Raw genomic sequence first — 14,452 nt, 5'->3', positions numbered from 1 at the left:
TCTATTATCAACTATAGTCTTCTATCATTTTCTATTATTAATGAATATTCTTTTATCAACATCTATCAATAATATATATTTTTTAACTTATCAGTATCAGTTTCTATTACAGATAAACGTTAATAGAATTGATAATAATGTTTATTACAACTATAATTGAATTTTGCTATTTGTATAAAAATATATTTTTTAATATTTAAAAATTCTCCAAAATTATATTTTAATAAAAATAAAAAGAAGGAAAAAGGCAAAAGAAAAAGGGAAACGCAATGTCCACCGCTCTAGTTGTGTAGGCCTGTAGCCTTCTTCTCCTCCGACATTCAATTCATGTCCATATTACCGAAACAAAAAACTCATTCCATATTCCCCAATCGCCTTCTTTTTTCTCTTCTCAATTTTGATTTTGATTAATGGACGGTGAGAAATCAAAATTCAGTTTCGGCCCTCCGATCAACCCTTCCTGCTCCTCCCTTCTCCTCCTCTTCATCTTCCTCGCTATTCTCACCTTCCAAATCGCCACCAGAACCCCTTTCCCGACCATCTGGCTTCCCTCCGATTTCCAACAGCCGACTTGCTCCGCTTTCTTCCGGCGAGATGCGGCGGCGGATACGGCGGCGGTGGTGATGTCGATAACCGATTTCGGAGGAGTAGGGGACGGGAAAACTTCGAACACGGAAGCGTTTCGGAAGGCGATTGAGTACATGCGGCGGTTCGGCGAGAAAGGCGGGTCTAAACTGACGGTTCCTAAGGGCAGTTGGGTCACGGGCAGCTTTAATCTCACCAGTAATTTTACGCTCTTTCTCCAACGTGGCGCTCTTATTTTGGCATCCCAGGTCAGCCTTTTATTATTATTATTATTATTATTATTTACCCTTAACTTAAATTACATATGGTAATTTTAAGCTTGTCTTTTGTAATTTGTTTTATTTCTTGAAGTGTTTTGTTGTAAATATTCATGTGAAGTAAGTCTTCGTGTGGTGTTTTTTTTCTTTTACTGTTAGTATTATTTTGTTTTTAATGAGTTTTTAAAAAGGACAATTTTTTTGTGATTCTGAGGATGAAGAAAATGCCAAAATTGGTTTTTTAATAACTAAGCAGAAAAGGAAAAATCAGAGTGATGACTCTGGTGGTGTCATCTATGTTGTTAATTGTATTTTTAAACCAATAAACATGCCTAATGGGGCCCACCCTCAACAATGCCTTCCTAGTCCTTATTCCTTGACTTTAATCTATTTTACTTCATATACTCTCATAAATGTTAAAATTTCTCTCTCAAATTTTCAATTAATCCTAAATTTTGTTCTTTAAAGTTAATTTCAATTAAATAATAATTATAACTTTATTTGACATGTGAACATATTTCCATAATTTATAGTTAAAATACTACTAGATAATAAAGAGATCTTTTTTTAAAAAAAAAATTCAACAATAAACTTTAACAATAGAAATTAAATTTAAGATTTATTGAAAGTACGAGGACTAAAATTTCATTTTAACTTATATATAGATAAAATAAAATAAATTATGAAGTTAATTTTTAAACTTGCATACTTATTTGGTCTCTAAACCTAAGAAAAATGCTAGATAACTTCTTCAAGTTTGAAATTTGTGTCTATTTGATTTTTCAAAGTCCACAAAGCGTTTAATAGATTCTAAACTTTTGATTTTGTATTAAATAGATCTCTAAATACTCAATTTTATTTCTAATTAGTATTTGACCTATTCAATATTTTATAAATTTCAAGGATCTATCCGACACAAAATTGAAGAATTTAGATGTATCATTTTTTTTCTGATACTTTAGTATGTTATTAAACATTAAATCCGACCACGTCAATTTTTTTTTAAAAGTTTTAGGACATATTAGATATATTATTTAATACTTGTTGAAGAAGTAAATTTGTAAAGAACCGAAAAGTAAATGATGATGATAATAATAATAAAGCAGTAAAATTATGAGAGAAAAAAGAGTTGTATGCTAATGATTTATTGGCACTATAAATTATCATTTAATGCATTCATTAGTGCTTTTGAAGCTTTGTTTCAAATGATGGACATGGTTAATCATTTTTAATTTCAAATTTATATTAGTGTTTGGGATTTCCCATTTACAAACTCCTTAGGGAAAATAAAATAAAATAAAATAAAAGTTGTGATTCCATCCCCCAAGGTGTGTAACTGTAAACAAAGCTTTTATGATAATTAGTTGACTTTTTTTGTTTAGTGGGTATTATTTGAATTTGAACAAACTTTAGTTTAACCAATCAAATAAATTATCAAATAAATTTTTTTTTGAGTGCAGTCTGAATAACATCTATCTTGATGCATCCCACTCTTAAATAAAAAAAATTTACCATATATCAAATTATGATGAGATCTAAATGGACTAAATATTTTTTATTTGATAAGGGTGAATTATGGTTGTTTGCTTTACTAATGATAGTGGTATGTTTAGTGTCAAAGGCTTAGTGTGTGGTTTAAAAATATTTGTTTTGAAATTAAAAAATAGGATCCAGAAGAGTGGCCCATTATAGAGCCACTACCTTCATATGGAAGAGGAAGAGAGAGGTTGGGAGGAAGACACATCAGCCTTATTCATGGCAATGCTCTTTCCAATGTTGTCATTACAGGTACACTCCCACTTTTCTTTTTCTTCTTCTTTATTTATTTCTTTATTTATTTGCCTGCTTATTTTATTTTATTTTATTTTTGTTTTTGGCTCATCTTCATTGCTAGGGTTTTATATTCATGAGAATTCTTGGTTTTTGTAATGTAATGGAATCAAACTCTGGGCATGACTAAGCTATTAGGAACCAGGATAATATTAAAAAAAAAAAAAAGATTTAGGGCTAAGAATATTATTTCTGTTTCTCAAGAATATGCTTATTTGCTATATGTGTTTTTATGTGTGGGGAGGGATGAATTAGAACGGTGAAGAGTTGAATCTTAATAGATCGTGGAAGCAAAGTCACTCTACTTTAGAAAAGTGAAATTTTCAATAAAGGAAGTTTTATAAGGACACTTGATCTTGAGTATATTTAGGTCGTCAAGAAGATGGTAGGATTTTAGGTTGAGTGGTCACATGAGGCTAGAAAAGTTAGGTATTTGAATATAAAGCATAAAATATTTGAGTTTGATTAGAAAGCCGTGAAATCTATTTCCTTAGGAAAGACTCCTAATGAAGATATTTGGGTTTGACACTATTCTTCAGATGATAAATATAATTGTAAAGAATGATTATCGCCTTGCTTCTCCTCTTCTTCCTCTAATCCTCATCACTTAATCTCAATTTGGAAACATTTATGGAAGCTTCAGAACTACAACAAAATTAAATTCTTTATGTGGAAAGTATTGAAGAATTGCATACCTACTAGATATCCTCTTCTTAGCAAAGGAATTGACGGTCCTCCATTTTGTCCCTGTTTCAAAAACAAAAAGGAATCATATGTATAAGCTCTCCTCCTTTGCAATTGAGCTAAAGAAATTTGGAACAATATTTTACTTCAGCTTCTTCAATGCTGGAATGGAAAATTGGAATGGCTCAATGCTCGATTTGTGGTGTTTATAGCGTTTGAATCTTAGCACCTCAAAATTATCTCTTGCTTGTATTGTTTGCTAGGCTATTCGATAGGAATGCTATTTTACACGACAAGCCTATCCCAGATGTCTCTATGAAGATTACCTGGATTTTATCTTATTTTGAAGAATTTCAAAAGAAAGGTTTATGTGAGTCTCTGCTATACCGTTCTCGCGTTCCTCTTTTTCGGCACGACTCCTTTTTGGCTTCCTTCTCCAATCGGCTGCTTTAAACTTAATGTTGATAGAGCTTGATCTACCAAAGATTCTTCATCACAATTTGGGGCCACGATTAGAGACAGCTTCGGTGCCACTGTAGTTGCTTCTTGTGAGTTTTCTGATCTTCAAAATTCTCTTCATGTGGAATTAATGGCCATCCATCATGGTTTAGATCTAGCAACCAATTTAAATCTTCACCATCTTCTTATTGAATCTGATTCTCTTAATGCTGTTAGGGATCTCAATGATTCTTCATCACACAGAAATGAAATTGGGGTATGGTGTAATAAAATACAAGCATATCTTTAGCATCTCTCATTTTCCTCAATTATATTTCAAGATCTTGTAACGATGTGGTTCACTCTTACGCTTCCTTCCTTGCTGATTCATCTTCTCCTGTATTTTGGATAAGCTCTTTTCCCTTATAGCTTACATCCTTATTTGAGGCTGATATAAATGTTTTTGTATTTTCCTCTTTTCATTAATAAAATTTCTTTCGTTTTTTAAAAAAATAAATTTAAAGCATAAGATGCACATTCTAAGACTACTCAATCTACATATTCTTGCTTTGAATTTCTTGTGTTTTGACCACACCCAAGTGCTAGTAGGCCACCAATTTGATCGGCGTAGCTCAACTAGTTAATATATATATAATTTTTACTGAAAAATGTTAGATGTTTGAACTCTCACCCTCACATATTATTGAACTTTAACACCAGTAGAGTCGGTCCATAAAGATTAAGCATAAGAAGTTTTTACCTACCATTCATTGAATGGTGAAATGTTTAATGGGATCATAACGTTTGATCTACATTAGCTTTGTTTATTGAAACTGGAAATGGTGTAAATCTCTTCTTCTCATTTACCTTTGATCGTGCCCGGGTTCGAGAATATTTTGAATCATGAAAATCTAATTAGTTTGTGTTGTTTTTCAGGAGAGAATGGAACCATTGATGGGCAAGGCAAGATGTGGTGGGAGCTTTGGTGGAATAGAACATTAAATCACACAAGAGGTCATCTTGTAGAGCTCATCGACTCTCACAATATTCTCATCTCCAATCTCACCTTAAAAAATTCTCCCTTTTGGACAATTCATCCGGTCTATTGCAGGTTTCATTCTCAATCGACTCTTTGTAATTCTATATACTTTTGTTTGATTTTTGAACTTTTCTTTGTTTCCTTTTATGATTTCAGCAATGTTGTTATCAAAGACATGACGATCTTGGCTCCGCTCAATGCCCCGAACACAGACGGTATTGATCCAGGTATTTTGCGTCTTTCTTGGAGGAGGTATGAGAAATAAATGAAAAACAATGATGAAGTTTTCTAAATTCCCAAATCTCCATTATGGTGTAGATTCTAGTATCAATGTTTGTATCGAAGACTGTTATATCGAAAGCGGAGATGATCTAGTAGCGGTGAAGAGTGGATGGGATCAATATGGAATGAACCTTGCACGTCCGAGCTCGAACATCATCATAAGGCGAGTTTCTGGCACCACTCCAACCTGTTCTGGTGTCGGAATAGGAAGCGAGATGTCAGGTGGAATATCGAACATTACGATCGAGGATTTAAACATTTGGGATTCGGCAGCTGGCATTCGGATAAAATCTGATCAAGGTAGAGGAGGATACATTGCAAATGTTAGTATAACTAACTTTGTAATGAACAGAGTGAAAATGGCTATAAGATTTAGCAAGGGTTCAAATGATCATCCCGATGAACAATGGGATCCAAAGGCAGTTCCTAAAGTGAAGGGTATTTTCATTACCAATCTCATAAGCTTAAATTCGACAAAGGCTCCAGTTCTTGATGGGATCAAGGGAACATCATATGACGGTGTATGTATGAAAAATGTCACCATTCTCGGTCTCGCACCCTCCGCAAAATGGCATTGTGCTTTCATCTCGGGTTTTAGCACTTCAGTCTTTCCTATGCCATGTCTCCAGTTGCAAAACACCACATTTTCGTCGTTGTGCTCGTAATTTTAAATGTCTGTGGGCACATTTTTCACTAACTATTCAGTATGACATTATACAAAGACGTACTCAAAGTAGTTCTGTTTTCAAAATTCGAGTTATGATGCGGCGATTCCTCAATCAAGCATTGCTTAGACAGACATGAGCTTTACTGATGGTTGACCTGTGTAAATTTTTAATAGTGAAAAAGGGTCTTATTAACAAATCACCTACAAGATTTTTTGTTGTCTTCTTGGTTTCTTGTATTCCAATGAAACTAATTATCGAAACACCATAACATCTTACTAATTGACCCTACAATAGGATTTGTTGTACAAAGTGAGGGATATTTGTATTATTTTAACATTTGATACTTTTTTTTATTTTTTTATTTTTTTGGAAATAAAAAAAGTTAGGTCGCATTTGCTAATGTATCAATTTTTCTTTTTGCACGTTTGGTGTTTCACGTTTCTCATTTTTTTCCATTTGATTCAAGGACAAACTTATTGCTTATTTTTTTGTTCTTTATTTGTTTTTTTACAACATGTGGGGGGTATGTTGGGTATCGAACTTTTGATTTTAAAGTTGATATTATAAATTGTGCTAGTTGAAAGTTGAGTTGGCCTTTAATTATTTTTTTTATTATTATTTTAAATTTTTAAATCTTAATTTTTGATATTGTAAAAAATAGTTTATACGCATTTTCTATTAATTTTTTTGAAATGGCATTTTATATAAATTCAACCTACAAAAATCAAGAGCGATTTTATCATATTTAAAAATAAGTAGTAAAAAACTATGGTAAACTTGGTCCTAATCACAACTTTTTTGTTTGCGTCAAATGTTCCTTCTCCCTCTTCTTCTCACTTTGGTCCACACATGTATATTAATTATGTAATCAAATGTACAAATGTTCAAAATTAGAAAATTTGGCCAATGTTTCACTAAATAATAGGTACCCAATTAGTTATTATTAATTTAGCTTGGAATTAATTAGAGGGGTATTTTGAACTGAGAGAAAGTAATAATATTGAGAGTGTCATCTGGAATTAATTAATAAAAAATGGAATGGAGCTAATTAATAGTAATAATAAGTGTAACCAACCAAGAACAAAAAACATTTGCTATTCGCCCTATTTTTAGTACTATTTATTTTGCATTTAGGGAAGAGTGGAAATAGTTCTACCTAGGAGAGGGCTTCTCACTAACACCTTTGTCGACTTATTGCTAAAAACTCTTTCAAGTAAAAAAGCTACATTATAGTGTCAAATGGGTCGTCCCATGAGATTAATCATGAAAGATGAAATACAACGATCTTAACTTACATAATGAAAACGGTAAAGGAAAGGTAAAGCAACATTTTTCAGAAAGTGTAAAGAAGTTAACATTAAAGTAGTAGTAATAATAAGACGGAAAAAAACAGTCAAAAACTATATTCCATGTATTGAGATACAGACTGCTATGAGAGTCAAACTTAAAAAGAAGTATACTGTATGGATATCACCACAAGAGAAATTCAATTTTTTCAGATTTTATTATCAAATCATTCATAGAGTATGAATGGGTTTTAGCGATAAGAATATTTTCAAAAAGTAGTTTGAAAATATGATCATATTGAATTGATATCCAATACCAAAATGACATCATAAGCAACCTACCAAAAGATATCATATTTCTATACCTAATCTCCTACATCTTCTCCATTCTCTCACTCTCACCATTTTTCCCATAATTATTTTATTCTCTTCTATTCTTTAATAATTTTTGTTGTCATGTACCATCTTAATTTGATTTAATTTATAATACCCATAACATTAATATTTAAATTAATTAAGTCTGTCATTTGGGGGACAGTTAGAGATGTGGGTAGAAGAAATAGATCCACATAACAACTAGTCAATGGACTAGATTATTTTTCTTTACCTATTATTAGGAGGAAACCCAAACTCTCCACAATCAAATAACTTCATATCAATTCTCTAATTTCCAAATTCTCAGATTAACACTTCAACACTCACATGTACATTAATCAATTATGTAATCAAATGTTTAAAATTAGAAAATTTGCAACTCTTTCACTAATGTATTAATATAATAGGATACTCGAACAAGTAATAAGTGAGAGTGCCATTCAGTCTAATGATGAGATTGAACTAGAGGTATGTGGCATAGTTATTGAGCAAATAAGAGAAGAAATTGAGTGTTATTTGAAATTAATTAACATCAAAATGAGCATAGGCATAGTATTTATAGTTTGATCCAAATTAAAAAAAGATAGAGTTAATTAATAATAATAAATGAAAATCAATAATGTAAAGAAATTAAACTAAACTCATCAACGTTCTAGCTTAGCTATGGAATGAAAACAAAAAGAAGTAATTAAAATAGTCATGGAAGGTAAAATACAAAGATTATAATGGAAAGGTAAAGCATCATCTCAGAAAGACTAAAGAAGTTAACGTTCAAGGTAGTAACAATAGTAAGATTGACAAAACAATAAAAAAATTCTATAGTCAACCTTGAATTTTATGAACCGAGATATAGGGAGCGGTAGGAGAACCGAACTTATAAAGAAGTGAACAATATGAATATCATTACCACATTGAGGGGATACCCAATACCAAAAAGGCATTATAAGCCGCTTACACATAAATAAAATATTTCTATACCCATTCTCTAACATCTTCTCCGTTCTCTCTCACTATTTTTTTCCATAATTATTTTACTCCTTTTGTTGTTCTATGCCATCTTAATTAATTTGCTTTATTTGTATTGTTCTTTCTTTTATGCATGGTCCGTAAATACTTGGAATTCTAAGCTTTTCTTTCTCATTGTCGTTTATGATACATCATTGTCTTTAATTTGATAGCTTTCACTATAATACATTAAGCAACGATAAATTAGCACTCTCGTAATTTTAAACCTCTGCCATCAATCATTTTGCCCTGAGATGTTCTTCTAACATTAGTTTGGCTAAATAGAATTGTGCTTATATGGAAGTTAAATGAAGTGTTAATATTAGTTATTGATTAGACTATGACATGGTCATCCTCTTCATACAAACTTTAGAGACTAAAAAACTATTAAACTACAAAGGGAGCTAACCATATATGGTCATATTTTTAATTTATATAAAATAGTCAATAGTGGAGGGTATTTGCCACATTGCCACATAATGAGAAATACTGATCATAACCATATTCGTTATAAATGGATATTAACAGTTGGCAGCAATATTTGAAATATCGATTTCAATAAAAATATTGATAACTATGGAAATTTCATGAAAAGTTATGAAACTGATGGAAATTGTTATAATTAATTAATGAAATTATCATTCTGGCTTAATTAGACTATAATTGACCATCTTTAATCACAATCTCTATAAAGTAAGACAACATTTAGATGTGAATTGTAAATGTATGTGATTCTATATATGTAAAATGTAAATGGTTAGTATTTTAAATTTCAAATTATTATTAGTGTTTGGAATTTGCCATTAATGTTTTACCCTTTTTTTTTTTGCAAAACAATATTTTACAAATTCCTTAGTGAAAAAAAAAATTGAAGTTGTGATTCCTTCTCCCAAGGTGTGTAAATGTGAAAGGAGGTTTTATGATAACTGGTTGACTGGTGGGTGTAATCAATAAAATAAATTATGAAATAAAACTAGTTGATTTATGAATTTATAATTAATTGCTTTGTTTATTGTGAAAAGTTGGAGAGTGTATTGTATTTAAAAACATTTGTTTTGAAATGAAAAAATAGGATCCAAATGAGTGGTCCATTATAGAGCCACTACCTTCATATGGAAGAGGAAGACACATGAGCCTTATTCATGGCAATGCCCTTTCCAACATTGTCATTACAGGTACACTCCTACTTTTCTTTTCTTTATTTGCCTGCTTTTTTTTTTTTTTTAATTTTTGTTTTTGGCTCCATCTTCATTGCTAGGATTTTATTATATTCATGAGGATTCTTGTTTTTTTTTTAAAAAAAAGTAATGGAATCAAACTTTGATCATGACTAAGCTATTAGGAACTGGGATAATATTAAAAAGAGAAAAAGGATTTAGGGCCAAGTTATTACTTATGTTTCTCTAGATTATGCTTATTTGCTATGGTGTGTTTTTATGCGTGGGGAGGGATGAATCTGAGTGGCAAAGGACCGAATCTTAGTAGATTGTTGCAACAAGACCACTCTACCTCTAAAAGTGATTTGCAATAAAGGAGATTTTTATAAAGTCAACTGATCTTTTGTACATTATGGTTGTCAAAAAGATTGTAGGATTTTATGTTAACTGATCACATGAGGTGAGACAAGTTAGGCATTTGAATCTAAAGCATAAGATGCATGTTCTAAAACTACTCGATCTACGTATTTTCTTTCTTTGATTTTCTTTTTTTTTTATCACATCCAAATACTAGTAGGCCACCAACTTGATTGACATAGCTCAACTAGTTAAAATGTATATAACTTTGACTAAAATGTTAGATGTTTGAACCCGCACCCTCACATATTGTTAAACTTAAAGAAACACTAGTAGAGTCGGTCCATAAAGATTAAGCATGGGAAGTTTTTACCCGAATGATGAAATGTTTGGGATCATAACGTTTGATCTACAATAACTTTGTGTATTGAAACTAGAAATGGTGTAAAGCTCTTCTTCTCGTTTGGCTCTGATCGTACCTAGGTTTGAGAATGTTCTAAATCATGAAAATCTTATGTTTTATGTGTTGTTTTTTCAGGAGAGAATGAAACCATTGATGGGCAAGGCAAGATGTGGTGGGAGCTTTGGTGGGATAGAACATTAAATCATACAAGGGACCATCTTGTAGAGCTCATGAACTCCCACAATATTCTCATCTACAATCTCACCTTAAAAAATTTCCCTTTTTGGACAATCCATCTAGTCTATTGTAGGTTTCATTCTCAATCTTCTCTTTGTGTTTTTTTTTCTCGTAATTTCAGCAATGTTGTTATTAAAGACATGACGATCTTGGCTTGTTCAAGTGCTTGAACACAGGCGGTATCAATCCAAGTATTTTGCATCTTTCTTGGAGGAGGTATGAGAAATAAATCAAAAGAATGATGAAGTTTTCTAAATTCCCAAATCTTCATTATGGTGTAGATTCTAGTTCCAACGTTTGTATCGAGGACTGTTATATCGAAAGCAGAGATGATCTAGTAGCGGTGAAGAGTGGATGAGATCAATATGGAATGAACCTTGTACGCCCGAGCTTGAACATCGTCCTAAGGCGAGTTTCTAGCACAACTCCAACCTATTCTAGTGTCGGAATAGGAAGCGAGATGTCAGGTGGAATATCAAACATTACGATCGAGGATTTAAACATTTGGTATTCAACAGCTGACATTCAGATAAAATTCGACCAAGGTAGAGAAGGATTAATTGCAAATTAACTTTGTAATGAACAGAGTGAAAATAAGATTAGCAAGGGTTCAAATGATCATTCTGATGAACAATGGGATCCAAAGAGGTTCCTAAAGTGAAGGGTATTTTCATTACCAATCTCACGAGCTTAAATTCAACAAAGGCTCCGGTTCTTGACGGGATCAAGGGAACGTCGTACGACGGTGCATGTATGAACAATGTCACCATTCTCGGTCTCGCTCCCTCCACAAAATGGCATTGTGCTTTCATCTCGGGTTTTAACACTTCAGTCTTTCCTATGCCATGTCCTCAGTTGCAGAACACCACATTTTTGTCATTGTGCTTATAATTTTAAATGTGGGTGCATTTTTCGCTAACTATTTAGTATGAAATTATACAAAGACATACTCAAAGTAGTTATGTTTTCAAAATTTGAGCTATGATGTAGTGATTCCTCGATCAAACATTGCTTAGACAGATATGAGTTTTATTGATGGTTGATCTGTGTAAGTTTTTAATAGTGAAAAAAGGTCATATTTAACAAATCACATATGAGATTTTTTGTTGTCTTCTTGGTTTCTTGTATTCCAATGAAACTAATTATCGAAACACCATATCAACATTTTACTACTTGACCCAATAATAGGATTTGTTGTACACAGGGAAGGATAATTGTATTAGTTTAACATTTGATACTTATTTTTATTTTTTATTTTTTGGAAATAAAAAGAAAGTTAGATCCCATTTCTAAGTATCAAATTTTCTTTTTGCCCGTTTGGGGGTTTAGGTTTCTCATTTTTCCCCCTTTTTATTATAAATTTATGCAGTTGAAAGTTCAACTCATGTTGGCCATTAATTACTTTTTTTTTTATTATTATTTTATAACTGAGAGTGCCATTTGGGATTAATTAATAAAAAAATGAATGGAGTTAATTAAGATCCATTCTCTCACCCTCGCCATTTTTTTTTATAATCATTTGATTCTTCTATGCTTTAATTTTGATGTCATGTCATCTTAATTTTATTTAATTTATAATGCCTTACTATTCAAATTTGCGAGACCGATCTATTGATGAGGTTGAACTAGAAGTATGTGGCATAGTTATTGAGAAGATGATAGGAGAAATTGAATGTTATTTGAAATTAATTAATGCTAAAATGAGTATAGGCATTGTATTTATAGTTTGATCCTCTAGCACATATATTACCAAAATAAATAAAAAAAAATGGAGTTAAATAATAATGATAAATGAAAATCAATAATGTAAAGAAATTAAATTAAACTCATCAACGTCCTAGCTTAGCTATGGAATGAAAAGAAAAGGAAGTAATTAAAATAGTCATGGAAGGTAAATACAAAGATTTTAACATAGATTATGGAATACAAAGATTTTAACATAGATTATGGAAGCGATAAAGAAAATGTAAAGCATCATCTCAGAAAATGTAGAGAAGTTAATGGGCGAAACAGTAAAAAACTCCATAGTCAACATTGCATTCCATGAACTGAGATACAGGAAGTGGTAAGAGAGCCAAACTTACAAAGAAGTGAATAGTATAAATATCGCCAACATGAACATAGCTCAATTGACATAGTGCTTGTACTATCGACCTCAAAGTCAAAGATTCGAATATGAATATCATTACCATATTGAGTGGATACCAAATAATAAGATGGCATTATAAGAAGTCTACCCAGATATATCATATTTCTATACCCATTCTCCAACATCTTCTCCATTCTCTCTCTCACTATTTTTTTTTTCATAATTATTTTACTCCTTTTGTTGGTCTATGCCATCATAATTAATTCACTTTAATTTATAAACTCGAACTCTCCACACTCAAACAACTTTCAAAATTAATTTTCTAATTTCTAAATTCTCAAATTGACACATTTTTCATTCTCCAATATTTTAATTATGGTTGCACTTGTTAGAAATGAAGTAGGCTCTCACAATACAACTCAATAGATAAAAATATTGCTCTCTTACTCATACAAGATTGGAGAAACTAGAACTTGAACATTACTTTAGTTTCTTGGCTTCCTTATAAATGATAAATCCTACACATATTTATACTAGTAGGAAAATACATCAAAAGACATCAATGATAAATGCAAATACATGTGACTTTTCATCAATATATGAACATTTATCAATGTATCTTGTAATTCATGTATTCAACTATTCCTTGAATCTCAACTATTCATGTATCTAATTAAATGTAATTCATGCACCTTGAATATAAGTCTAGATTAATTCTATCATCCTCCCTTAATCTAGACTTGAGCAACTCTAAGTTTTTCTCTGAACTTAACAAATAAGTCAATCTTTAGTGCCTTTGTAAAAATATCTGCCACCTGATCTTGAGTCTTGCAATGCTTTACCATCACTTCTCCATCTTTAACCAAGTCTCTGATAAAATGGTACTTGATTCTAATATGCTTGCTTCTTCCATGGAAGGCTGGATCTTTTGATAATGGACAGAACCATTATCATAATATAAAATAGTCTGACTTCTTTGCGTACACTTCAATTCTTTCAACATCCATCTAAGCCATAAAGCTTGACATCCAGCTACAGATAAAGAGATGTATTTTGCTTCGGTGGTAGAAAGAGCAACAATAGGTTGTTTCTTTGAAGTCCATGAAAAAACACGTCCATGAAAAAACACTCCAACCAATGCTAAAAACATAACCAGATGTGCTTTTATGATCATCAACATTACCACCCCAATCACTATCATAAAAACCAACTAACTGATTCTAGAACTTTCTTGTAATAAATTCCAAAATGCCAAGAATATAACAAAGAACTCGCTTACCCGCTTCCTAATGACTTCTTTTAGGGTTTGACATGAATCTGCTTAACATACTGACAACAAATAGAATATCAAGTCTTGTTGTAGTTAATTACATCAAGCTTCCAACTAAGCTTTGACATAAGCTTGGATCAACATCTTCTCCAATATCATTCTTGCTCAATTTCAAATTTGCATCCATGAGTGTGTTACAAGGAAAAACATTTTCCATTTTGAATTTTTTCAGCAAATCATGAGCATACTTTTGTTGTTCTCTCCATATTTTTGATTGACTTTAATTCCCAAAAAATAATGGATGAGACCCATATCACTCATTTCAAATTCTCTTTTCATGGAATTCTTAAAATCAACACACAACAGTTTATCATTTCTAGTAAAAAGCAAATCATCGACATATAATGAAACATAAGAAATTTGTCATACTTATCTTGTTTGACATATAGTGCATGCTCATATGGACACCTTCGAAAACCTGTTTCCACTA

At 31.6% G+C, this 14,452-nt stretch overlaps 1 protein-coding gene and 1 pseudogene across 1 annotated transcript; both read left to right on the top strand.

Annotated features, from left to right (window-relative positions):
* The first annotated feature begins 263 nt into the window (after positions 1–263).
* Positions 264–6,169, top strand: LOC120087866 (probable polygalacturonase). The gene is made up of 5 exons (XM_039044831.1): positions 264–833; positions 2,510–2,630; positions 4,731–4,905; positions 4,990–5,060; positions 5,152–6,169. Exons 1-5 carry the CDS (start codon positions 411–413, stop codon positions 5,778–5,780), a joined length of 1,419 nt encoding a protein of 472 aa, XP_038900759.1. The 5' UTR covers positions 264–410; the 3' UTR covers positions 5,781–6,169.
* A 912-nt stretch (positions 6,170–7,081) lies between these two features.
* LOC120089095 lies at positions 7,082–11,494 on the top strand (annotated as a pseudogene).
* The last annotated feature ends 2,958 nt before the right edge of the window (positions 11,495–14,452 follow it).

This window comes from Benincasa hispida, chromosome 10 (assembly GCF_009727055.1).
Source record: "Benincasa hispida cultivar B227 chromosome 10, ASM972705v1, whole genome shotgun sequence".
Lineage (NCBI taxonomy): Eukaryota > Viridiplantae > Streptophyta > Magnoliopsida > Cucurbitales > Cucurbitaceae > Benincasa > Benincasa hispida.
This window is presented reverse-complemented; position numbering and strand designations above follow the sequence as displayed.